This window comes from Pipistrellus kuhlii, unplaced genomic scaffold (assembly GCF_014108245.1).
Source record: "Pipistrellus kuhlii isolate mPipKuh1 unplaced genomic scaffold, mPipKuh1.p scaffold_m20_p_2, whole genome shotgun sequence".
Taxonomy (NCBI): domain Eukaryota; kingdom Metazoa; phylum Chordata; class Mammalia; order Chiroptera; family Vespertilionidae; genus Pipistrellus; species Pipistrellus kuhlii.
In genome coordinates this window covers 121,992,198-122,018,901 of record NW_023425515.1, presented here as the reverse complement: position 1 = coordinate 122,018,901, position 26,704 = coordinate 121,992,198, and the positions used below count along the sequence as shown (strand labels likewise).

The 26,704-nt window shown below is 38.0% G+C and overlaps 2 protein-coding genes across 13 annotated transcripts in view; one reads left to right on the top strand and one right to left on the bottom strand.

The window, feature by feature from the left end:
- Window positions 1–15,544, top strand: part of DEK (DEK proto-oncogene) — a 30,804-nt gene extending 15,260 nt beyond the window's left edge. Inside the window, exons 8-11 of one of the 5 annotated variants that reach the window (XM_036448528.2) lie at window positions 9,828–9,963; window positions 10,496–10,644; window positions 14,426–14,494; window positions 14,953–15,544. In XM_036448528.2, the coding sequence (XP_036304421.1) occupies window positions 9,828–9,963; window positions 10,496–10,644; window positions 14,426–14,494; window positions 14,953–14,964 (366 nt within the window). In that variant the 3' untranslated portion in view covers window positions 14,965–15,544. Of the gene's footprint in view, window positions 1–5,251; window positions 5,429–9,827; window positions 9,964–10,495; window positions 10,645–14,425; window positions 14,495–14,609; window positions 14,878–14,952 lie in introns of those variants that run through there. The other 4 variants (XM_036448527.2, XM_045584314.1, XM_045584315.1 and 1 more) reach the window with 4 other exon arrangements.
- A 1,682-nt stretch (window positions 15,545–17,226) lies between these two features.
- The window catches only part of KDM1B (lysine demethylase 1B), a 50,260-nt gene continuing 40,782 nt past the window's right edge, over window positions 17,227–26,704 (bottom strand). For all 8 annotated transcript variants that reach the window (XM_045584307.1, XM_036448519.2, XM_045584310.1 and 5 more), the window contains 2 exons: window positions 25,425–25,577; window positions 17,227–19,090 (listed from right to left, as the gene is read on the bottom strand). In XM_045584307.1, coding sequence (XP_045440263.1) covers window positions 19,007–19,090; window positions 25,425–25,577 — 237 coding nt within the window. In that variant the 3' untranslated portion in view covers window positions 17,227–19,006. The remainder of the gene's footprint in view (window positions 19,091–25,424; window positions 25,578–26,704) is intronic.

Here is a 26,704-nt window from a genome sequence, read left to right as displayed (position 1 = left end):
GGGTATCAGGTAGGCAGGCCAGCGGTTAGGGGCGATCAGGTAGGCAGCCAGCCCCTTGCAGGGCTGGCCCTGCCCCCCAACAAAGAAAGAGGGTGGCCCAGGCCAACCAAGGCATTGCACTCCAGTCACCTGCAGAGGGAGGCCACTGGTGGTGGGGAGGGGAGGTAGGATGCAGTGCTGCACAGATGGCAAGCAGTGGCAGCAGTTGGGGTGGGGCCAGCTGCCTGCAGCCTGGGGAAGGAAAGCCCCAATAGGCACTGATCTCAGGCCAGGCCTAGGAACTCTACCCAAGGGGTCCTGGATTGTGAGAGGGTGCAGGCTTGGCTAAGGAACCCTCCCTCTCCCCCTCAAGTGCATGAATTTTCGTGCACCAGGCCTCGAGTAGGATTATAAAATGGTTGTTTTACCTTTAGGCACTGTTTCTCTGTTCTAGATAGGAAAGAACAAAGAGCTTTCTTTTAGTGATTTTGGCTCCCCTCTATCCCTGAAAGAATTCCTTTTACTAGAGATTTCCATGTATATCAAATTGTCCAGAACTTTTATATGTGGCCACCTCTAGCTGAAAGGAAAGCTATGAGATCCACATGTTATTTTCCTCCTTCTATAGGAGAAAGGCAAATAAAAAGGGATGTTGAGTGAGGTCTTCTACAATGTTTGCCAAATAAGAGAAATTTTGCATTATAATTTCTGGTGAACATATATTTAGACCAAATACTGGGAAGTTGGTAAGAAGGTGAATGTGAAAGTTTTGTTAGTCCTTAATTATGTTCTAAAAACAAAAAAAACACAAGAATTGCCCGGCCAGTGGCTTAGGTGGTTGAGCATTGTCCTGTGCCCCAAATGTTGTTGGTTTGATGCCCATTCGGGGCACATACCTGGGTTGCAGGTTCAATCCCTAGTTGGTTCATTCATGGAAGGCAACCCAATTTCTCTCTTTCTCCCTTCCTCTCCCTAAGCTTGTTCTCAGGTAAGGATTAAAAATATAAAACAGAGAATTTCTGCATCTCATAATTTGATCAGAGGGATTACAAAACCTTATAAACTATTAAGCCTTTTGTTGGAAGGCAAAGTTGAATAAGCACCATAATAAAATCTACAGTATTTAGACTTAAACTTGTTTTTATAATCTTTTGTGAAATATAACGAGACTTGCACATTCTTTACTCTTGGCCCTATTGAGCTTTCTCAGCCAAGTTGTTATAAGAATAGTGTATTTTAAGCTAATTTTAATTTTGTTCATCTGTTCACCCAGTACAACCTTTCTGCTGTGAGGACAGGATTCTGGCTCTGTGACAGGCGTCTTTTTGGAGACCCTTCTTCAAAGAGCCCTGCTGCCTATAAAAGATAGGTAAGCCTTCTCTCCCAAGATTTTTTTGTTTTGCCTTCCTTCAAAAAGTGCTCTTGTCGTTCCTCTGATTTTATACCTTCAAGGTTATCAGAGACATGGAAAACCCCTTCAGTTTTTTTTAAAAAATTATATTATTAATCTTTTAAAAATGTATAGTACATTGTACTATCTAAAATTAATGGCAGCTGTCAATTCTTACCTGTTTTCCTTGAGCACTTCAAAAATACCTACAATAATGGATGGTCCTGATTGAATCATTCAGCATATTCAAAAATAGCAAGCCAGGATCTTAAAAATAAATCCATGACAATTTGGAAACTAACCTTTCCTTCTTTTTGTTTTAAACTTAACCTAATTCTTTCCCATACATTTTGTTAAAAGACCCAAGTTTGGGTAATTTGCTAAGTGCTATTGGCATTACAGAAGATACTTTCTAACCAAAATATAGTTTGAGTAATATAATTTTAGAAAAGAATCTATCTGTTGATGAGGGGAACCTTTGGGGAGAAATGGAAGAAGTACCAGTTGAAATGGAAGAAGTACCAGAATGGAAGAAGTATCTATTTCTTGGGACTAGAAAGCTCAACATGTGAACAAAGACGGGAGCAGGAAAGTACAGGGTACCTTTGACAAACATTCGCTTATGGTTAGATGCTATGTCCAGAAGTAAAGCAATGAGGTGAAGCTAGAGTAATGTAGGTTGAAGGCAGACTAAGAACTCATGAGGTTGGGCATTGTGTGAGTAATAAAACCTTTGGGGTTAGATTCATCCTCATCCATTCACAGTAATTGTCTTCTACCTGAGCTCTTTGCTATGTGGGAAAAAGAGGGACATTGCCTCTGCTTTCCAGGAACTGGCAGTCTACCCATGGAGAAGTACCACTTGTTCAATAAGCATTTGTTGGTATATTCAAGGAGGAGAAACTATTGAGACATGTACTCTCATGTCTTGCATCTCATTTAGCCTTAACTCCATGAGAGAGGAGTGTATATCCTCTTTTTTGTTCTTTGAAGGTACAATAAATATATAATGGTTTTTTTAAAATGCCTTCTATGTATTACTCTTTCCAGAGCTGCTAATTCATGTATTTTTGTCTTCAGAATTGTCTATGTAGAACTAGTGCTTTAGATGCAAATTCGACTTTAAGCAATGGTTTTGGAAAATTAATATGAGTATAAACCTACTTTTGCTTATAAGAACTTAAAAGCTATTGACATAAACTTTATAACGAGAAATTATCCAATTGATTGCTTCATTTGGTTGCTAAACAGTGGTCTGTACACCCTATTCGTCTTGTGGTCTATCTTTGTACAGCCTGCAGGCTGAGAACATGGTTTTTCCATTTTATTTTATTTATTTATTATTATTTTTAATATATTTTATTGATTTTTCACAGAGAGGAAGAGAGAGGGATAGAGAGTTAGAAACATCGATGAGAGAGAATCATCGATCAGCTGCCTCTTGCACAGCCCCCACTGGGGACGTGCCCGCAACCAAGGTACATGCCCTTGCCCGGAATCAAACCCGGGACCTTTCAGTCCGCGGGCCGACGCTCTATCCACTGAGCCAAACCGGTCCCGGCGGTTTTTCCATTTTAAAATATTTGTAAAAAAAAACAATTGAAGAATGTGCAATAATGACCATATATAGCAAAGAAAGTTTAAAATAGTTACTATTTGGTAATTTATAGAAGAAGTGTGGTGACAGATCTAGACCATAAATTTATATCTCATGGTTTATAGCCAGGAGAGTCAGCTATGGGGCTTTTTAAAATATATAGGTGCCAAGGCCCCATCCATGATGATTTGATTTAGTAGTCTATTTTTGTTGCCTCTTAAATGTACACTCAATATAGGTAAGTTGTGCCAGAAGGCAATGCTATTAAAAATCAAGTTTGCACCGAAACCGGTTTGACTTAGTGGATGGAGCGTCGGCCTGCGGACTGAAGGGTTCTGGGTTCGATTCTGGTCAAGGGCATGTGCCTTGGTTGCGGGCACATCCCCAGTGGGGGGTGTGCAGGAGGTAGCTGATCGATGATTCTCTCTCATTGATGTTTCTAGCTCTCTATCCCTCTCTCTTCCTCTCTGTAGAAAATCAATAAAATATATATTTTAAAAATAAAGTTTGCTAATTACTTTTAATAGAAAAACATGTTTATCTTAGCAAGCAGAGTAAACTAATAAAACATAACCTCGGGGTTGGAATATATCTTTAAAGGTTATCTAGTCTCCACAGATGTTTTCCCACCTCAATTTTCAAAATAATTACATAGTAACTACTAAGTGCCAGTCTTAAGCAATACTCTGGAGACCAAGAAAAAAGACAGGGTCTCTATCCTTACGTAGTTCAATTTATTTGGTAGGAGGGCTAAGGTCATGGACTGAAGAGAAAAGTATAGTAGAATATAACAGCTAAAAAGAGCTGTGGACCAGGTAGTGTGGAAGCTCAGAAGACAGGGAGTATTTACCTCTTTCTAGGGGCATGGGAGCAAAGATCCAAATAGGGAAACTTCACAGGTGTTAACAGTTTGATATGCATCTTGAAGGATAAGCAGGAGAGGTTGGCATAGCAAAAGAAAGGTGTTTGGAGAATACTACTTATACAAAATTGTATTATACTATTTTAGCTTAAAAAATTTTTTTAGAAGAAAGGATCTAGGGGCCCATACAGGGTTTGGAGGTAAACTCAAAGACAGCCCTAATACAGAGTTTGGTGGTGGTTTGCTGCCATTCTATATTATTTGTCAACAATTTTTATTCTTTGTCATCATTAGTAATTTTGTGTGTAATGGGAAAAGTTAACAGTATGATAAATAGGTTATGGTATCACTGGCTTATTCCTATAACTTAGTAGTTTCAACTCTGGCTTAAAGAAATATATAAGTAGGTTAGTCATTTCTATATGCAACTAATATGGTAGGAGGCACACTGGACATAATTAAAGGTCTTAGTTTTTAATAACTCTAAGACATTAGCTTACATATACTGTGTACGTGCTCTTGACCGGGAATCGAACCCAAAACCTCTGAGGCATGGCACTCTAACCATTGAGCAACAAAAGCATGGCACCTTTTAATTATATTTTTAACCACATAAAACATACTCTGGGTTCAGAATAAACCTGATCTTATAAATGATATAGAAGTGAACATGACAAGAAATATTTAAATGGCTACTTTATACCAAACACTTATAGTTGCTAGGGACATATAGGACTAAATAGATAGTTAGGTGTCTGTTATGAAGGAGTTAGATCTATCCTTAAACTTGAGGTGAGGAAACTATGTAAACAACTACAGTTTAATAAATTATATATATATATATATATATATATATATATATATATATATATATATATATATATAAAATGCTTATTTTCTCTGCTGCCTTATGTGTATTTATGTATTCTCACAAAATTTGTACACCGTGGCCATAGGTCATCAAATCTACAATGCCTAATTGTAATGTAAATTATAAAATGTACCCCAATATCAGAGAAACAAAAATGTGAAAAAGAGTGTTACATTTAGCCTTGTCTGTATTACCTTTATTTTACAGATGAGGAAACAGGCACAGGGAAGGGTTATTTGCATGAGAATGCAGAATTAGTCAGTGGTGGAGTCAGTTCTTCAACCAGGAAGTTTGGCTCTAAAACCTGTGTTCTTATTCACTGCTTTACAATCCTTCCATAAAGAAGGTATAAATGAATTATAAGCCAAGTACTGTGGGACTATGGATTAATCAAATGGGTGGTATTATGAAAGATTTAGAGGAAGTGATTGATCGTTAAGTTGGACTTAGAACCATGAGTGAAATTTTTCTAAGTAGAGGAGAAATGATAGTAGTAGTGATTTGGAAGTTCATGCAAATGTTAACTGGGCATGATTTAACTTTCCTTCTCAGGTGTCCCAGGCCTCTTTCCATTACCTACAAAATTTCAGATTACCTGTATTTGCCTTACCTGCCAAAAATTATCTATACCTCCTATACCTCATAACTTATCTTCAGAGCGGCTGGTGTGGTTTTTTTCATACCTGTAAGACCAGAGCACAAGATATGAGTTAATGAGTTATTTGATTGCTTCTCAGCTTGAAATGAAACCTTTAAATATGCATATCTACACAGTTATTTTACTCTCTAGCTTTTGTTCTTTTCCTTGCCAACCTTTATCAGTCTAAAAAGTGATACTTTACTGAATTCATATCTTTGTCACAGAATAATTTATAACTGGTTTTTGAAGACAAGTGAAATTCATTATAAATAACAGTTTGCATGTTGGGTCCAGTCTTATCAGAACATAATGAAATAAATTTGATGTATCCTGGCTAGTTAATAAAAGTGTCATCGAGTCTATCTAATAGCATTTTATTCTATGTATCTATTATATATATCTGCTTTGCCTTTAAAGAAAGCATGCACTTCACATTTTTGTAGGAAATTACATTTGCATAATGAAAATATTTTACAAAAGGAAGCACAATAGTAATAATATTAACACTTTATTAAGTGTTTTTTTGTATGCAGGACACCATTAAAGTACTTTCATGTATTAATGCATTTACTGTCCATGAAACCATAATTGCTGTTATTTCCCTTGTTTTATAAATGAGGAAACTAAGGCCCTGAGCTGTGCTGGGGCTAGAATTTGAAACTAGGAAGCTTGCCTCCAGATCCCACACTCTTACCTATTATTTTGTGCCTCTATAGTATTTTTGCAATCTTTTTGTTAATAGGTAATAGACTATTTGTCTATTAAAAAACTAGAGAACACTATTTCTTCTAGATGATGATAAATATAGAATGAAGCATAGTTTTGTTTGTATTACAGTAATTTTATGAAGATGGTTTGATTATCCTTTATCACTGCTAACTTTAAACTATTATTACTCCCAACTTGCAGGTTTTAAAATAGTGCCATATTGTTGTGTCCCTTTAAAAATTTTAATGACAGCCTTAAATTATCTAATTTGAATGAGGATAAAACAATAATGTTTATAACATTGTTACCCCTTGCTCACCCTCTCCAACCCTTTCTATAATAACTTAGTTTCTTGTAGAATATTTGAATGTGTTACAGGTCCAGATTTTATTACCCTCTAACTGAAGAGGGGTTTTTAATAGTGATGATTTTATTCTATGTATTGTATTAAGTGCATCAAAAGAACTTAGAAATTTTCAGTATTCCTTTTCAGCCTCTATTGTGGTTCTTATGAATTATGTGGATGCTTAATAAACTTAAAACTTAATTTAATTATAGAATCAATGACGTTCTAGCCCCCCCCCCCCCACTACCTAAAAACCTCTGAAAATTAGGAAATAAGTAAAAATGACTTTAAATAACAAAAATCCATAGAAAAACTCATATACTTTACTTCTTGAAGTATGTCAGCCCCTCCTAAGTGCATTTTTTAGTGGTTCCCAGCTGACAGTATTACTGAGTTAATTCAAGGTGATATTAGGCTTGCTTAAGTAAATATGTACAGTGATGGCAGTGGAGCAAGAGAAAAGGTAAACACTAAAATCCAATGAATTGCACTTAGAAATCTGGGCCCACTTAATTTTTGGAACAGGATGGTCTGTACACTTGAATTTTTCTTAAGAATAAATTCAACCCAATGTCTCTGTCCTTCAAGGAACAGATTGAATTATGATGATGATCAGAAATTGAGTATAAAACGTTTGCAGAAACGTGATTTATAATATTTTTGGTATATAAAGATCAGATTTTAAGTTATCTTGGGACATTTGCTTATATAGAATACTTTTACCTTTGGAAGTATTAATTCATATTTTCTAATTTCATAGACCCTGGTTGAGACAAAGTAACTATAAATCAATATTGTCATTTTAATTTATCCACATATATATTCTTTGCTTTTGTCTTAGCAACTATGAGTTAGTATTTAAGAAAACAGCTTCTGAAGTCAGACTTATTTGAATCTCACTTTATTAGTTATGTGGCTATGGACAAAAATATAACTTCACTGAGCTTTAGTTTCCTCATATCCTCCTATCTAATAAAAGGGTAATATGCAAATTGACTGTCACTCCAACACACAAGATAGCTGCACCCATATGGTCAATGATGGCTGCCCCCATGTGGACACAATATGGCCATCACAAGATAGCCAGCAGGGGAGGGCAGTTGTGAGGGACCAGGCCTGCAGGGGAGGGCAATTGGGAGGGAACAGGCCTGTAGGGGAGGGCAGTTGGGGATGACCATGCCTACAAGGGAGGGTAATTAGGGGCAATCAGGCCTGCAGGGGAGGGTAGTGGGGGAACCAGGCCTCCAGAGGAGGACAGTTGGGAGGGACAAGGCCTACAGGGGAGGGCAGTTGGGGGGAACCAGGCCTGCAGGGGAGGGCAGTTAGATGTAATCGAGCCAGCAGGGGAGTGGTTAGGGGGTGATCAGGCTGGCAGGCAGAAGCAGTTGGGGGCAAATCAGTCAGGCAGGCAGGCAAGCGGTGGGAGCCAACAGTCCTGGATTGTTAGAGGGATTTCTGACTGCCCATTTAGGTCCAATCCCACTGGGCAGTCAGGTATCCCTTGAGGGGTCCCAGATTGGAGAGGGTGCAAGCTAGACTGAAGGATATTTCCCCTCCTCCCTCCGCCCCATGCACAAATTTCATGCACGAATTTCATGCACTGGGCCTCTAGTATTATAATAAAAGCGTAATATGCTAACTAGACTCTGTTCCTTCTAGATGACCTTCTGGACAAAGCCGGGGTTGCAGGGGCCAAGGCAGAGGCAGTGGCCACAGCTGTGGGGGCTGAGCCCCTTGCACAGATTTTGTGCATCAGGCTTCTAGTATATTCATAACTAGTTATTTAGCAACTACTGTGCATCATGCACTATTTTAGGAGTGAGGGGATACATAGACGAACACAATGGTCAAAAAAATCCTGTCTTTATGGAATTTACATATGAGTTGGGAGAGACTGACAGTAAATAATGGCATAGTAATAGTATCTGTATTTGAGTCAGGATCATGTGAGGTAATTAATGCACATAAACTTTTCTAATAGTGTGGAATAAATGTGGGCGTCTGTTTTTATTTTATTTTTTCCTCCATTTTTTATTAAGGTATTAGATGTGTACATATCTTACCACTGTCCCCTCCCCCACTCCACTCCCATACCCCCCCGTGTCTTGCGTCCATGCATACAAGTCCTTCGCTTGATCTCTTATCTCCCCCACCTCTCCCTAACCTTCCTGCTGTAATTTGACAGTCTGCTTGATGCTTTACTGCCTCTGTATCTAACTTTTTGTACATCAGTTTATAATGTTCTTTATTATCCACAAATGAGTAAGGTCATGTGGTATTTTTTTTTTTTTTTCATTGACTGGCTTATTTCACTTAGCATGATGTTCTCCAGTTCCATCCAGGTTGCTACAAATGGTAAGAATTCCTTCTTTTTATGGCAGCATAGTATTCCATTGTGTAGATGTACCATAGTTTTCTGATCCAGTCATCTGCTGATGGGCACCCAGGCTGTTTCCAAATCTTAGCTATTGTAAATTTTGCTGCTATGAACATAGGGGTGCATATGTCCTTTCTGATTAGTGTTTCTAGTTTCTTAGGATATATTCCTAAAAGTGGGATTACTGGGTCAAGTGCGAGTTCCATTTGTTGGTATTTTAATGGGGAGTGCATTGAATCTATAGATTGCTTTGGGTAGTATGGACATTTCAATGATGTTGATTCTACCAATCCATGAACATGGTATGTTCTTCATCTGTTTATATCTTCCTCTGTCTCTTTTTTTAGTGTCTGGTGGTTTTTTTCGTATAGGTGTTTTACCTCCTTAGTTAAGTTTATTCTTAGGTATCTTAATTTTTTTTGGTGCGATGGTAAATGGGATTGCTTTTTTAGTCTCTTTCTGTAAGTTCATTATTGGTGTATAGAAATGCCATAGATTTCTTGGTGTTTTAATTTATTAAGTCTGTTAGTGTTTTTATGGAGTCTTTTAGGTTTTTTATGTACAATATATCACCTGTAAATAAGGACAGCTTTATTTCTTCTTTTCCAATTTGGATGCCTTTTATTTCTTTTTGTCTAATTACAATGGCTAATATTTCCAGTACTATGTCAAACAAGAGTGGTGAGAGTGGGCATCCCTATCTTCTTCCTGTTCTTAGGGGAAATGGTTTTAGTTTTTGCCCATTGAGTATGATGTTGGCTGTAGGTTTGTCATATAAGGCTTTTATTATGTTGAGGTATGATCCTTCTCTTCCCACCTTGTTGAGAGGCATCTATTATTTTTAGCGTTTGATTCTTGACTTCATATGATTAGTCCTATGTTGGCATAAAATTAAATTTATTGGGCATATTAGTCATCTTAAACATTAATAATTAGCAATACTCTATTATTGGTGATACTGAATACATTCATTTTCTCCTTATTGTTGATGGGTAAGGAGAAGTAGAGATAACATTTAATCTCATCAATATATGTACTTTGCTTTCTTTTACAACAGCCACCGAAAAAGACATCTAAAAAAGAAAAACCTAAACAGAAAGCCACTTCTAAAAGTAAAAAATCTGTAAAGAATGCTAATGTGAAAAAGGCAGATAGCAGCACCACCAAGAAGAATCAAAACAGTTCCAAAAAAGGTATGTTAGAAATTATACATTTTTAGCAACTTTAAAGATATACATACTGTAACATACTTTGTAAGTGTTTAGAAAATAGTTAAGCCGAAACTGGTTTGGCTCAGTGTTTAGAGCGTTGGCCTGCGGACAAAAGGGTGGGTCCCAGGTTCAATTCCGGTCAAGGGCATATACCTTGGTTGCGGGAACATCCCCAGTGGGAGGTGTGTAGGAGGCAGCTGGTTGAGGTTTCTAACTCTATCCCTCTCCCTTCCTCTCTGTAAAAAAATCAATAAAAATATATATATTAAAAAATAAATAAACTAGGAAGAACATTGGGAAAAAAGTAGTATACCAGTTTTTTATCGTTTATAATTTTTCAAAATTGACATTTGTATGTTTTATAGGTTATTTGTAGAGTGGTGATTTATAATTCCTTAAATCTAGATCCCTTTGAGAATCTAATGACTGCTTATAGAATTTTTCCCTATATATGTTGAGTGGTAATTTACTATGTAAGAAAAAATTTTATTCACATGTAATGTCTTACTTTTAGAAAGTGAATCTGAGGATAGTTCAGATGATGAACCTTTAATTAAAAAACTGAAGAAACCTCCTACAGATGAAGAGTTAAAGGAAACAGTAAAGAAATTATTGGCCAGTGCTAACTTGGAGGAAGTTACAATGAAACAGATTTGCAAAAAGGTACTTGGACAGGTGCTTGGATAAGTTTGCTTTTATTTGAAAATTTCTTTCACCCATTGTTCAGTTTGAAGCCAGATTCTAATATGCATTCATTCATTCATCGAACACATACTATTGAACTACATGCCAGGCACTCTGTTTACATGTCTGGAGTAACCACATTAAATATAGTAAGTCAAAGCCTCTGCTCTTTGGAGTTGTTTCATAAATAACAGTAGAATGTATACAGTGAATAAAGTGCTACATTCCAAACTGCATAGGAAACTATCTTTTCCTGATCTAGAAACATTTTATCGATGCATCTTTAGATTGTTAGTTTTACAAAGCAAAAATCTCAATATTGGGAAATTTTAGAATTTGGTTTCTTACAGTAAAGTGAAATTGAAATTAGAAATGTATCAGTTGTGAAATATTCTATACCTTCTGAAGACATCTTTTTTTAATTTATTCGTTCAGTACTCACTGAGTCTTTACTACATATCAGGCCCTGGGATAGATGTGGGAGGTAGAACTGGAGAAGAGATTACTTCGCTTTAGGGAGATATAACTTCACTTTCAGTCCAGTGGAATTGAAAGACATTTGTTTTGGTAATTAGAGTACAACTAGAGGCCCGACGCACGAAATTCATGCAAGGGGACCGGCCCTCAGCCCTTGTGGCCCCAGCTTCATCCGGAAGGCGTTTGGCTATCCCATCTAATTAACATATTACGCATTTATTATTATAGATGTTTGAGGGCTGTGTTGGAAGAGTGAAAAAGGTGCTACAGCTTTATCCAACTTGGGATTGAGGGAAAGGGGGTTGTGGAAACCTGGAAAAGCATCTAGGAAGAGATCTTGGAGGTTTAGCTGTGCCATACAATTGAGGAACATTGACACATTCACAAAATGTGACAAATAATGACTGTGAAGAATAGTGATTAGTTTAATTTGGCTGAAGACTAGACCTGGAAGTAAGTCACAGGTTAGAGAATACTAGTTTTTTAGTTTTTAAGTATGCCATGTTACAGAGTTTGGTTTTCTTCCTGAAACTAATGGAGAATTGGGAGATTAGGTAGGTTATTGAGAGCTATTTGGGTAAATTGTAACTCAATCAGGTTTTTATTTTTAATAGTCATCCCAGACACATCAAGGACAGATTGGTGAAAATAACAAGAAACCCAGTTCATGTCATAGTCAAAGTTACAGGGTTGGCATAATCCAAGTCAGATATCAAGAGAGCCTGGTTAAAAGTGGTAAAAGAATTGGGTGCATTAATCACAATAAGGAATAGAATAAAAGGTATACTTTTTGAGAAAAGATGAGTTTTGTTCCAAACATATTGAGATGGGGGTGCTTGGAACATCAAAGTGAGAGAAATTCTTAACATTGTAGCTCTCAAATTAGGAGAGAAACCTAGACTAGGATATTGCTGCAAGTTAAAACCAGAAATATAGATCGGCTGCCCACGGAAGAAGACAAAGGGTGAGAAAAGCAAAGGACAGAGTCCTGGAGAGGTAATTTCTACAGAATATAAGAAACTATAGAGTTAGTGGTAGAGGGAAGGCCAGAGGGTGGTGCTATGAAAGCCACAAGGAAACATTTTCAAGGGCGAGGCGTACTGCCAGTTAAAAGGAGTCGGCTTACATGGGGCAGTGGCTATGGAAAAGCAGCTACTTCACAGAAAAAAGCAAGCATGGCCTTTAAACAAATGAAAATGTGCATAGCCTTCCCTAAACTGATGAGGACGATAGAAATTAAAAGGGAATATTTTTATTAGCTTGACAAAATATTTATGAAGAATAAAAGTTTTCATGGTTGGCAAGGATATAGGGAAACATTTTCTCATGCTTTAAGATGTGTAAAAGCTTTGGAGATCAATTAGGTAGTATCTTAAAATTTAAATTGCAAATACCCTTTAACCTAGCAATTCCATTTCTAGGTCTCTATTCTAAAGACATAGTCACATCTGCACAAAATGATTATGATAATGTTCAGCATGTCCAATACTGAAAAGTCAGAAACCACATAAATGGCCTTCCATAGGGAAATTATTAAGTTGGTAACCACATCCGTATTTTTTGAATACTTTGTAGCAGTTGAAAAGAGCATGGAAAAACTTTTCAGGTATTGTCAAAATTTTAAAACATGGAATATTCCATTTATCTAAATGCAGAAATACTATATTTCCATTGATACGTTTGTGTATAAACTCATTTTTCAAGGAAGATCTGGAAAAATACACAGCAAACTGGTAACTGGTTTCCTCTGAGAAGAGGGGCATGAAGGCAGAGTAGAGGGAAACTAGTTCTGTCCCTTTGAATGTTTGTTTTTTTTAGTACATTCATGTAATTTTAAACAGGGATTATTAATATGGAGAGGTCAGGTGAGAAGGACTTGAGGGTTTTTTGGACTGGACAATTAGGAGATAATTGTTTACCTAAGAGCAATTTAAATGGGTGGTAAATGAATAATGAGGAAAGTGAATGAATTAAAGCTTCTGTTTGAAGCATCTTACCTAAGGAGGGAAATAGATGAGGGAAGTGGATGCAAGTTAGTAAAATATTAAAGTCAGGGAGAGAAAGTACAAGCATGTGTTAGGCTGCTGTGAATGAAGCAGCTGAAGGCCAGGAGAGGATGGCTGTCTGCAGAAGGGCAGAAGATGGGAGTTGAACCTAGACACAAATAAACTGGAGGGAAAGAGATATGTCAGAAAGTAGAAAAAATTGTAATAATAGCTTCTTGGTTGAGAACAGGAATGTGGGACACTTGTGTAAGTGGATGAAATTGCCATTGACAGGAAGAATGAAAGGACCTGCTTAGAAATATTTGTGATTGCTGGGGAGGCTCTGACATGGAATACCATGGACTTACAACAGTATCAGTCTTTTCAAAGTGGTTAGCTGTTCCCACAGCATTCTTTCCTCTGGTCCTAACCATAGAAAAGTTGGTAGACCAATTCAGATTTGGAGGTTTGTAGAGAATGAACAAAAGACAGACAGAGGAGTGAAAATGATTGACTATATTATTTTCAGGAATTGGCAAACGATAGCGAGCAGGCCAATTCTATCTTGCTGTTTTTGTATTGTAACCTGGCCATGCCCTTTCATTTAAGTATTATTGCCTAGGGCAGCTTTCACGCTACAATGACATAGTTGATGTGACAGAAAATGCATTGTTGGAAAAGCTGAAAAGATTTATTAATCTGGTCCTTTAAAGAAAAGTTTGCTGACCTTGAACTACCGTATACCACAGGAGTGAAGATGGCAGGGTGCATTTGGAGTCAGGATTAGAAGTCATTGTGAAGTCAAGCAGCAGGTATCAGGTTGATAAAAGAGGGGAATTTAGAGTAAGATTTTAGGAATAGAGGACTCTTGAGACCAGGTGGGTCTGAGTGATTCAGATAGGAGGAGGGGATTGCGCAATGAGTAAAGGATAAAGTACACTAGAGTACAAGTTGAATTATAAGTAATTGGATGATATAACAGAAGAAAATGAGAATAAAGAATATCTGGCCTGCCAATATAAAGAATTCAGTTCACTTAGTTAAGATCTAAGTAGATGTTTTCCTCACTCATGTTTATTGTTAATTCAACTGATATTCCCAGTTTAAAACAAAATCCTTGCATGCTACTTTATTTTCTGCTCTATATAGAGTATTATTAAAACTCATTTGCAATGGAATTCTCTTGTGAACTAGAGTACTATTAGAACATACATGCAGCTATTTATATATACATTTCTTTTTTATCCAAAGATAGAGCATTATTGGATTTTTAACATAGTTTTTTATTTTCACTATAGGTATATGAAAATTACCCTGCTTATGATTTAACTGAAAGAAAAAGTTTCATAAAAACAACTGTTAAAGAGGTAAATATATCCACTGTTTCTAACTTTGATCATTTTAGACATGAGACAAAAAAAGTCTATATCAGAATTGCATCCTTTTCAAACTATCATACTAAATAACACATTTGGTCCTCAAATTTCCTCAAAATAGATGGGGGAAGATAGTTTTTATTCCCATTTTAGAGCTTAAAAAATAAAACCTGCACATTAGTGGCAACACCTGACCTTGGATGAGGAAAATGCAGGCTCGGTCTACTGGGAATCTCAGAGCACTCACACACTATTTGAGCACACCTTTCTGTCCACCAGTCAAAGGCAGGAGAAAATCAACAATAGCTATAGTTTCTGTGGATCCCAGCTAATTTTCCAAGATCACAATAGTAAAATAAAGTTTAAAAATGAAATAAAGTTTTATGCCTTATTTATACCTAATAGTGTATGTTTGGTGTGGGAAAATAATGTTTCTCTTTTCATTACAGCTAATTTCTTGAGAAAGAGGGCAGAGACAGATGACTTGTTCCATGGATTTGAAGATTTTGTTTATACCATTATACCAGCAAAGAGAATATTTCCTTTTCTAAATGCTTGCAAGCATTGTGTTGGTAGAATTTACTGACTTTTTTTTTTATCTTGGGTGTTAACGTAAATTTGCATTTGCCATTTTTTAAATTGCATTTCTATGCAGTTTTTAGTTTAAATTTTTGCATGGCAGTAATTGTTTCTTGCTTTTATAGTTCCATTTTGTACATTTTGAATTTCTTTATATAAGGTCATAAATTCTTGAACTGTTATTAGTGCAGTTAATATTAGCTTAAGACATTTTTAATTGAGTAGGACAGAAACTATTATAACTGGCATTTATACATGCAAAAACCAATGCAGTATTTAGAATATGACATATTTTGAATACAACACATGTCAGTGTAAAAACTCAATGGCAGTGTGTTCATCATATTAAGAATGTACAAATGTTAGCTGTCCAGATGAGTAAATTGGAACTTTTCTCCTGCATGTATAGATATGTCAATTTGTCAGCATGACAAAAGGGACAGATGTTATTTTTGTATTTTCCAAAACAAATTGGTTGTATATAGTTTTTTTATTTCTTGTGAGATCAATTTTTAAACCCATATAGATAGGTATCTTTACAGTCATAAACTGAAATGTCAGTGTTCAGCCAGATGGTATTACAGAGCAGTGGAAGTCAGAATTCAGTAAAGAAAACACTGAAGGACACAAACAGATAGTTCTCTACTTTGCTTTCAAAGTGTCGACTTTTAGTTTTAGTTTCAATTCTGCAACCATTGTCTATAGACACATTTTCTATTAAGGATAGGCCAAAATCAATAAATCAGAATTTCAAAAATTTAGGGAAAATTGGGATTAAGTATAAGAACATTGGCTTACAATAAATGACTGATTTTTTATTAACTGCTTTTGCCCATATAAAATGCTGGTATTTACAGTAAACCTGGATCTTTATAATTATGACAAAAATTACAAGATATAATGCTAGAAGATAATTGTGTAGGCAGTGTCTCTTGACAAAATATTTCTCAAAAATTGTAAGACTTTTTTTTTTTTAATATTTTTTATCGATTTTTCAGAGAGGAAGGGAGAAGGATAGAGAGCTAGAAATGTCAATGAGAGAGAAACATCGATCAGCTGCCTCTTGCACACCCCCTACTGGGGATGTGCCCGCAACCAATGTACATGCCCTTGACCGGAATCGAACTGGGACCTTTTAGTCCGCAGACTGATGCTCTATCCACTGAGCCAAACCGGTTTCGGCGGTACGACTTATTTTTAACATTAAAGAAATTTAATGTGTCTGTGGAATTAGAGCTATTGGGTTTTAAATTTTGGCTAAATCAGGATTCTAAGTGATTCAACATACAGGCCACCCCTGAATGAAACTAATTTGTCTTTTAAATTGACTGTCTTAATCAGTTTAATAATTTTTGAATTTTAAAACATGCTGCTTATGAGAGAATTAGGCCTTTTGATATACCAGTTGAGTATTTAAAATAAAAATATCTTTGCATCATAGAACAGAAATTTGTAAACATCTGTTGGTTGTTAACAGGTATTTTCACAGTTTGATTTGTTTCTTGATAAAATTGTTAAGACGTTAGAAAAAGATACACTTAATAAATGAATGAAATAAACTAAGACTTAAGAATTGGCTTTTGATTTTAAATATAATTCATTCCTATAAACTTTGTCAATAAAAGTAATGAACATGCTTTTCTCTCTCACATTTGATATCTTAGAAGTTTTTATAGCATTTACCCTCTGTATGAGAATTTCAGAACATGGGTTTTTAAGTGGATTTAGTCCTAGAGACAAGTAATGAGGATTTTAAAAAATATACACATTTACCATACTTAATATTAAGTAGGTTTTTCCTTTGTTTGTAGCACAAGTTTAAGCACCCAGAGACTAATAATTTACTGTGAGCCTTTTTAAATGAAAAATATTTTGCATTTATCACTTAAATTATAGCCTATGTAATTTAAGAGTGTTGTGCAGTGATTAAGTACACTACAAAGAAATTGCCTGGGAAAACCAGCAGTGATTTGCAAAAGTTGATCAAGGTTAACAGTTGTAATTGAAAGGGGCTATAGAGTAATGCTTATGACCTAAAGGTCTAAAAGAGGGTTTGGAGGTGAAAGGATTGAGTTGATGAGTGTAAAGTTCTTGATGAAAATGTAACTACTTAATAAGTGTGTTTTCATTACTACAGTGCACAGTGTATTTGAAAAACAAGTCTAGTTTTTATTATGTGATTTTACACAACAAGCTGTTCACAATCTGCAGTTAAAACACGGTATATTCACAGTTACTTAATTACAAAATCTCCCGAACAAAGAAAAACATATTCAAAGTAACTCAAGAATTTAAAGGAAAGTACCTTAAAAAACAAAATGTCAGATGTAGATACTTGAGACAATGAGGATCTTTTTATATACATTTACCATACTTTATTAAGTAGGTTTTCCTTTGAAGCACAAGTTTAAGTGCCCAGAGACGAAAGTAATAATTTACCGTGAACCATTTCAAACGTAAAATATTTTGCATTTATCACTTAACACATGCTATTCTTTAAATGTTTAACACCTTAAAGCGGGACACTCCTTAATAGTACCGAGTCATCAGATAAATACCAACATTTCCCTGTGTTAACACAAGCTAATATCCTTTATTTTTCTTTGATTTGTATCATACTTTGATGGGAGTGGAAGTGTGTCTGTGTTCACCAAAAACACCACACATTATTTGCACATGATACTTTGTATTTATAAGCTGACTCTAAATTTAAAAAATACCTATTTTGAGAAGTGGCTTTAAAATTATTTTGCATCCCTTTGTTTTTGAGTCCTTTTTTAAAGCAGACGGATATAATTGAAAAACCTGTTCAGAGACTTTAAAACAAAAGAGCTTATCCATGTTTTACCTGTAAACAAATTTCTTGGCAAGTTAAGCATCCTGAAGACCCTGAAAGCAATGTCTTATTTTTAATGACATTTTTTTGGTCATGAGTGACAAAAGAAGAAAGGAAGTGTTTGCCATGTTCTCAGACTCTTAGGATATGGCTTAGAAATTATGTAATATTTATCAGGATATCACATTTTCCTGCAGTTTTCCAGTGGACCTGCCTATGGAATACTGAAAACATAATTTTGTAAAAAAGACAGTGCGAAGAGGTTTTATTATTCTGACAAGGTATTTTGCTAGTAGTTGCCAAAATTAAGGCTATTTAAAGTGTGCCATTTGCCCAAACTTGGCTCAAAGAGAAATAGCCCTGTAGTTTATGTCTAGTATGAAGACCACAATGTCTCTACCCCATTTTCAATGGTATAAACCTGGTACTGCTGAAGAATTGAAAATTTTGCTCTTTTGCCAATGAGTGCACAAATCTAAAATGTTTTATCACAAAAGATACCTGAATTTAAATTTCTTTTGAAAATCCAATGGGAAGTATAATATAGTCTAGAAGCTTCATTAATTTTTGACTGAAAAGTTTGTGCTGTATCCAAAAAGGAAAGATTTCTATCTAAATTTTAAATAAAAGCTCAATACTGGAGCTATACAAAAATCTTAAGGCTCATTGGCAAAGGTAGTGATAAGTTGTCATAGAAGAAAAATACATGGCTCTATCTGTTTTTTTTAATGATTTCTCAGTGTCTGAGAACTGATCAGCTAAACAAAAGGTCAAATTTAAGGGACTCTCCAACCACGGAAGAGTCATTTTCAAGTTCTTAATTTAAGCCTATATCCTACCTTTTTCTGAAATTCAGAAGATTTAGCACTAGATTTGTGGAAAATGCAATAAAAAGTAAGTGCTTATAAATTGGTTCTTAGGGCTAATGCTTTCAGAGTGGTGACATGGGTTTACATTATCAAACCACCTTAGGAACAGTTCAGTTTTGTTATCCACAGAGGGTTTTGTTTGATTTTATGAAAGTGAGGTTAACATGTTTCAAACTTTCCCACTTGTACAGAAGAAAGCTGGGTCTAGACAGAATCCATTTAAAATGCTGCAATCTTGCTTGCTTCTCGAACGCCACTCAAATAGGCCCCTGTAACCGTTTGTGGGAAATGTCTGTTTGTTGCCTGTAAAAAATAATTGCACAATTTGAAGTCACGTATAAGGAATTCAGGTGATAGTCAAAGATGATACAAACTTATGCCTTCTGATCCTCCTAAAATAAAGACTAGTGCCACTCCTGTGTGCTGATGCTAACGGTACTCACTCATATAGCACTTGACCTTTTCTGGTGATCTTACATGCTTTACCAAACGCATTCATTCTATAATGTGAAGTATTGTTTGGCATTCAATAAGGTACTTACATATGCCAAATGCTGGAATTAAGTACAGTGAATAAGATATAGTGCTTCTCAATAGACAAATAATCTAGCTCTTAAGTCAGCAATAAAAACAAGCACAGAAATTGAATCACATTTAATCCACAGTTGATACTTTGCTAGATGGGTGGAACAAAAAGATGGAGTTGAGGTAATAGAAGAACAGAGTAGTAAAACACGAAGGGAAAAGTCAAAAGGTTGAGGAGCTGTCAATGGGATAACCTCACTGTCAAGGAGTTTGTAGTGGGAACAATATGCAAACCTAGAACTGGAAAGTAGGCCTGGGATATGGCTACTTTCCCATAGGGTGAAATGGAGTGAGCAAGTCTTGGGAAATGGGTAAGAAACAACATTCCATGTGAGCTACATGGTTAGGTTCCATGCCACCTAAATTGACGGCTGGGGTGAAAGGGATGTGACATGGAACCTAGAAGTGACAAAAACTCCAATCAATGGAAGGATCAGGTCAGCAGGAATACAATTACTATAGGAGGAGAGAGTGACTGGTAGCAACCACAAAAAAATGGCTTTTATAAGAAAATAACTATCAAAGGAAAGCAAAAAGGTTCTATATCCTGCTCATTATCTAGGGCACATAAGCATAATACGGCCATCACCTGGAAGCAGCTGACTGTTGCCAGGTATGCAGCCGTTACACCCTGTTCCTACAAAGCTGGCTCTTCACAGGCCAAGGACTAACCAAAGATCACTGGTTTCTATGCCAGGACCGGTTTGGCTCAGTGGATAGAGTGTCCGCTTGGGGACTGAAGGGCCCCCGGGTTCGATTCAGGTCAAGGGCATGTACCTTGGTTGCGGGCATATCCCCAGTAGGGGGTGTGCAAGAGGCAGCTGATCGATGACTCTCATTGATGTTTCTAACTATCTCCCTCCCTCTCTGTACAAAAATCAATAAAATATATTTTTAAAAAAAAACAAAGATCACTGGTTTCTAAATGATGGTCTTTTGTGATCATTTAAAAATTATTAGAGCCGAAACCAGTTTGGCTCAGTGGATAGAGCGTCAGCCTGTGGACTGAAAGGTCCCAGGTTCGATTCCAGTCAAGAGCATGTACCTTGGTTGCGGGCACATCCCCAGAAGGGTTGTGCAGGAGGCAGCTGATCAATGTTTCTCTTTCATCGATGTTTCTAACTTTCTATTCCTCTCCCTCTCTGTAAAAAATCAAAAAATGTTTTTAAAAAATTATTAGAAAAAGTAAAAACACCCACTCTATTGTAGCGAAAGCTATAGACTGTGATAATTCCAAACTATAATATAACATTCTAAGAATGAAAGCAGATAAAAGTGCTGAGAAGTCACTGTTAAGTTTTTGGGGGTAGGAGAGGATGAAGTAATAACAAAAGCAAGCCAATTCACCCCAAAGAATCCTTAAAAAGTCTCAGCCACTGAGCACCAGGAACCATGCAGGCAGAGAGGTTTGGCATAGGTGAAAACAGAATTAAAGGCTATGAAGAGCATTCTGGTCCCTCCCCAGGTTTCCCACTGCATTTGCTATATTCCAACAAACGCCAGTGTGTCTGATGGAGAGGGCAGAGGTAAGTGCCAAACAAAAGGGTGATTAAGTGAAGTCTTCATAACTAAGGCTTCAGACTCCAAGAAGTAAAACAGAAAGAAGATCACTCACATTAGGATAGTTATAAAAAACACTGTGGTATTGAGGATGTGCAGAAACTTGAACTCCTGTGCCCTGTTGTTGCAAGTGGAAAACAGTTGCTGTGGAAACTATAGTGGATCTAAACCTTAAAAACAGGATTAGTATATGATCCAGCAATGAATGTCTCTTCTGGGTAAATAGCCAAAAGAACTGAAAGGTTGTGTTTTTTTAGAATTGAAAGGTTCTTGAAGAGATATCTGTACACCCATGTTCACAACAGCATTGTTCATAAGAGGATTTTTTTTAAAAGGGTAGAAGAAAGGTGTCCAGGACAGATTAATGGGGAAATAAAATGTGATATCCTATCTAATAAAAGAACAATATGCAAATTAACTATCACTCTGCTCCACAAGCCACGCCCACCAGCCAATCAGAGCGAGTATGCAAATAAACCTAACCAAAATGGCTACAGCCACAGAGAGCGTGGAGGAAGCCAAACTTTCCACCTGCCCTTGCAGGCCTAAGCCTCCACTCAAGGCTAAAAAGTTTAAATTATAGAAGGCAAACAAATCCAAACAGAAACTGCTGCCGCCACTGAGCAAGCAGGAGGGTTGGCTTTGCTCCAGGCTACAAAGTTTCAATTGTAGAAGGTAAATATATCCTTGATACCAGGGCCACCACAGGCCTCTTGCTCAGGCTGGCCCATGCCCCAAGGGAACCCCCACCCTGATCCAAGACACTCTTCAGGGCGAACCAGCTGGCCCCCACCCCTGCACCAGGCCTCTATCCTATCTAATAAGAGTAATATGCAGATTGACCATCACTCCAACACAAAATATGGCTGCCCCCATGTGGTCAAAGATGACTGCCCCATGTGGACACAAGATGGCCAGCAGGGGAGGGCAGCTGGGAGGGACCAGGCCTGCAAGGGAGGGCAGTTGAAGGCAATCAACCCTGCAGGGGAGGGCAGTTAGGGGTGACCAGGCCGGCAGAGGAGGGAAGTTGGGGGTAAATGGGCTGGCAGGGGAGTAGTTAAGATATCAATAAGGCTGGCATGGGAGTGGTTAGGGGGTGATCAGGCTGGCAGGCAGAAGTGGTTAGGGGCAATCAGGAAGGCAAGCAGTCAAGCAGTTGGGAGCCAGCAGTCCTGGATTGTGAGAGGGATGTCCGACTGGGATCGGGCCTAAACGGGCAGTCAGACATCCCTCGAAGGGTCCCAAAATGGAGAGGGTGCAGGCTGGGCTGAGGGACAACCTTCCCCGGCCTTTCCCGTGCACGAATTTTGTGCACAGGCCTCTTATATACATATAATGGAGTATTATTTAGTCTTAAAAAGGAAGCGCATTCTGACACATTACAACACAGATGAAACTTAAGGACATTATCCTCAGTGAAATAAGCCAGTCACAAAAGGAAAAGCCTTGTATGATTCCACTTATATAATGATGTTCCTTGAACAAATCCATAAAGACAGAAAGTGGTAGCTGCCAGGGGCTGAGGCAAGGAGAGTTATTTAATGGGGACAGAGTTTCAGTTTTGTAGGATGAAAAAATTCTGGATATGGATGGTGGTAAGGGTTGTACAATAGTGTGAATGTATTTAATGTCATTTAACCGTACACTTAAATAGTTAAGACAGTAAATTTTGTTATGTGTGGTCTATCACAATGTTAAAAATAGATATATAAAAAGAAGAGAGGGGTCCGAGCCCTACACTAGGCTCCCCAGCCAGGGATTCCAGTGCCAGGAAGAGAAGTCCCCATAATATTTGGTAGTAAAAACCAGTGGGGATTGTGGCTGTGACACAGAGGCAGTTCTTCTTAAAGGGCTCATGCATAGATTTATTCAGACTCATTTCCTCTGAGCTCCAGCACCAGGGCAACAGCTTGAAAAGCACCAGACATAAAGAAAGGAACTGAATTGCTTGGCATTAAAGCAAGAACTGGAAGGGCATCTTTCTTCCCAACAGAAGTGCTGGCAGAAGCAATTGTTCCTTTTCTGAGCCCACCGCTGAGAGCTAGCAGACAGCTGCCATATATGAGTCTCCATCAACTTGGCTCACACTGTTGGCCCTGTCCTGGTGATTCCCTGAGACCCTACCCCACCCAACTGCAGGCCCACTCAAGCATTTCCCAGTGGCTTTTCTATACAAACTGCTGTCTTGACTCATATACTTCAGACTTTCCTAAAGTTTCGCAAACAAGCAGCATCTGGCCTTGGTGTGCCCAGTATTTCTTGCTAAGTGGCCCCAGGCCCAGCACACTAGCAGCAGCAGGCCTTGGTTAGCAACTTGATTTCACCTGGACACCTCCAAGCCAGCACAAGTAGCAGCAATTTTCCGATCACTTAGTATCTTATGCTGGGGGCCCCAGGCAGAATACAAGAGGCGGCTAACCTAGGCTTGCACCTCCAGGGAGGCCTCAGAGACCCTGCAACTGGTGGACAGCTTTAGGCCATGTTGAAGCACCACCCAACCACATCTGTAATACTTTCAAATAATAAAGATAAATAAATAAAAACAACACACACACAATAACATACAAAAGGTTAAAGACAAAAAGAATCTTAAAAACAACAGGAGAAAAACAGTTACCTACAAGGGAGCACCCATAAGACTGTCAGTTGATTTGTCAACAGAAACTTTGCAGGCCAGAAGGGAGTGGCAAGAAATATGCAAAGTGATGAAAAGAAGGATCTACAACCAAGATGACTCTACCCAGCACAGCAATCATTTAGAATCAAAGGACATTTAAAGAGCTTTCCAGACAAGAAAAAGCTAAAGGAATTTATCACCACCAAACCATATTACATGAAATGTTCAAGGGTCTTCTTTCAAAGGAAGAAGAAGAAAGATTAAAAATATGAAAAAAGCAATAAATATATATCTATCAACAATTGAATCTGAAAAACAGAAACAAGCAGAACAGAAACAGACTCATGGTACAGAGAACATTTTGATGGTTGCCAGATGGGAGGGGGTTGGGAATGGCTGAAAAAGGCGAAGGGATTAAGAATTACAAATTGGTAGTTACAGAATAGTTATGGCAATGTAAACTACAGCATAGGGAATATAGTCAATAATAATTCTAATAACTGTGTATAATATCAAATGTGTTTGAAATTTATCAGGATCTTTTAGTAAGTTATGTGATATCTAATCACTGGGATGTATACCTAGAACTAATATACACTCAATGGCCAGATTATTATGATCTCTGAACACATAATAATCTGGCCACTCAGTGTATATCCTATATAATAAAAGGCTAACATGCAAATTGTCCCCTCGACCAGGAGTTGGACCAGTAGGCAGGCCAGCCAACCGCCCATAATCCCCACTCCTGCATGAATTCATGCACCAGGCCTCTAAAACACACACACACAAACACACACACACACACACACACACACACACACACACACACACACTAGAGGCTCGGTGCACGAAATTCGTGCGGCGGGGGGGATTCATCCTCAGTCCAGCCTGCACCCACTCCAATCTGGGACATCCCTCTCACAATCCAGGACTGCTGGCTCCCAAATGCTCACCTGCCTGCTTTCCTGATTGTCTCTAATTGCTTCTGCCTGCCAGCCTGATCACCCCCTAACCACTCCCTTGCCAGCCTGACTGATGTCTAACTGCTCCCCTGCCAGCCTGATTGCCCCTAACTGCCCTCCCCTGCAGGCTTGCTTGCCCCCAACTGCCCTCCCTTGCAGACATGGTCCCTCCCAACTGCCCTCCCCTGCTGGCCTAATTGCCAACAAGCTCCCTCCCTTGCAGGCCAGGTCCCTACCAACTGCCCTCCCCTGTTGGCCATCTTGTGGTGGCCATCTTGTGTCCACATGGGAGCAGCCACCTTGTGTGTTGGAGTGACAGTCAATATGCATATTACTCTTTTATTAGATAATATATATACACTAAGTGGCCAGATTATTATGCATTCAGAGATCATAATAATCTGGCCACTCAGTGTATATTGTATGTCAACCATAATTGAAAAATTAAAAAATTTTTAAAGTTAAAAAAAAAAAGAAATAAGCTAGTGGGGGAAAAAAGGGGGTGGGGGCCTTATTATGACTACGTAAGAATGGAATCAATGAACACCCTGGCTTGGCAGTAAGCAACATTTACCTAGTCATATCACATAAACACTGACAGCAACTTCATTGTGAAATAACAATGTTGTAAAGTGAGTAAATGGGCTAAATCTTTAACCTGATAGAAAGTCAGTAGATACTGTCTAATTTGTTAAATCAGAAGACAATATAAATATTTTAAAACATAAAGTTAATTCCAGAAGATATAACAGAAAGAGTTAAAAACTGCTCTAGGATTTTAAGAGGACATCTGTTGTTTGTCATCATAAGTCTTAACAGTATTTGACACAGGTTTTAAACTCTGGACATATATCACTTTAATTAAAGTAGTCAAAATAAAAGTACTTGGGTTCAGGATCATGATACACACCTCGCCAGCAAAGAAGAGGGTTCCTTGTATTTCTTCAGCAATGATGTCGTAGGCTTCGCCGCTCCCACCTGTCTTCACAAAACTGTATGCCATTTGGATCCAGGGGTCTGTGCTCCACCGAGTGACAAAATACTTTGTGGGATCTGGGACTTCCTGTATTGATGTGAAGCAATCATAAAATGGGATCAAGAAGGGAGATGGACATGATGCAACACAAGAACAAACATTCAGTCTTCCTTCCCGTTAGAAGTTGAGCTCCTTGTAGCCATTCTGAAACAGCCACTCTCAGTATGTTCCTCTGACCCCAGTATGACTCTCCCCGTATCTGTGCACTATTCTCTACCTCTTGCCCCAGCTCTGCAACCTACCCCCAATTGCATCTCCTCATTTTTCACTTTATCCTTCTGCCAAACACACGTTCTCCCCCACCTACCTGGGCCATCACCACTGGCTAAGCGTTTGGGCATTCCCTTCCCACCGCCTGGCCTGTGCTACAGAGAAAGAAAGGGCCGAAACCGGTTTGGCTCAGTGGATAGAGCGTCGGCCTGCGGACTGAAAGGTCCCAGGTTCGATTCCAGTCAAGGGCATGTACCTTGGTTGCGGGCACATCCCCAGTGGGGGAAGTGCAGGAGGCAGCTGGTCAATGTTTCTCTCTCATCGATGTTTCTGGCTCTCTATCCCTCTTCCTTCCTCTCTGTAAAAAAATCAATAAAATATATTTAAAAAACAGAAAGGGGTCTCTGGCCCAGAGCCGGAAAGGGAAGACTGGAGCTCTAGGGCCTGAAGGTGAAATTCTCAACAGGCTCCCCCACAGAAGGCTATCCTAGGATCTGTTTCACACGAAGTTTTAAATCGTTTTATAGGCTGACTTCTGACAACCACCACCATCAAAAAGATTTATATAGAAACTATATCCTTAGATCTGAATAATTTGAAAACAAATTTTGGACAAAGACACATAGCTAGAGACTACAGTGAAATACAATCACATCATGCATAAGTTAACACCCCTCGTGCCTCTCCCTAATTTATGTAACTTCTGAGTCATTTCACTTCTTTTGACTTCTGTTCCTTTAAATGAAAAAGATACAAGCCACACCATTTATAAATCTCCTGAGACTGTGAGATTTAGTAAGTTGGCAAATAAAAAAGTATCCCATCTCCTTTGAGAGAAGACGGAAAAGAGACTGGCTACACATGTGGGGTACGAGAAAATTTCGGACAATGTCCCTTTAAAAGGGAAGTTGTTGCCAAAGACTACTGGGGTTTGGGTAAATGCA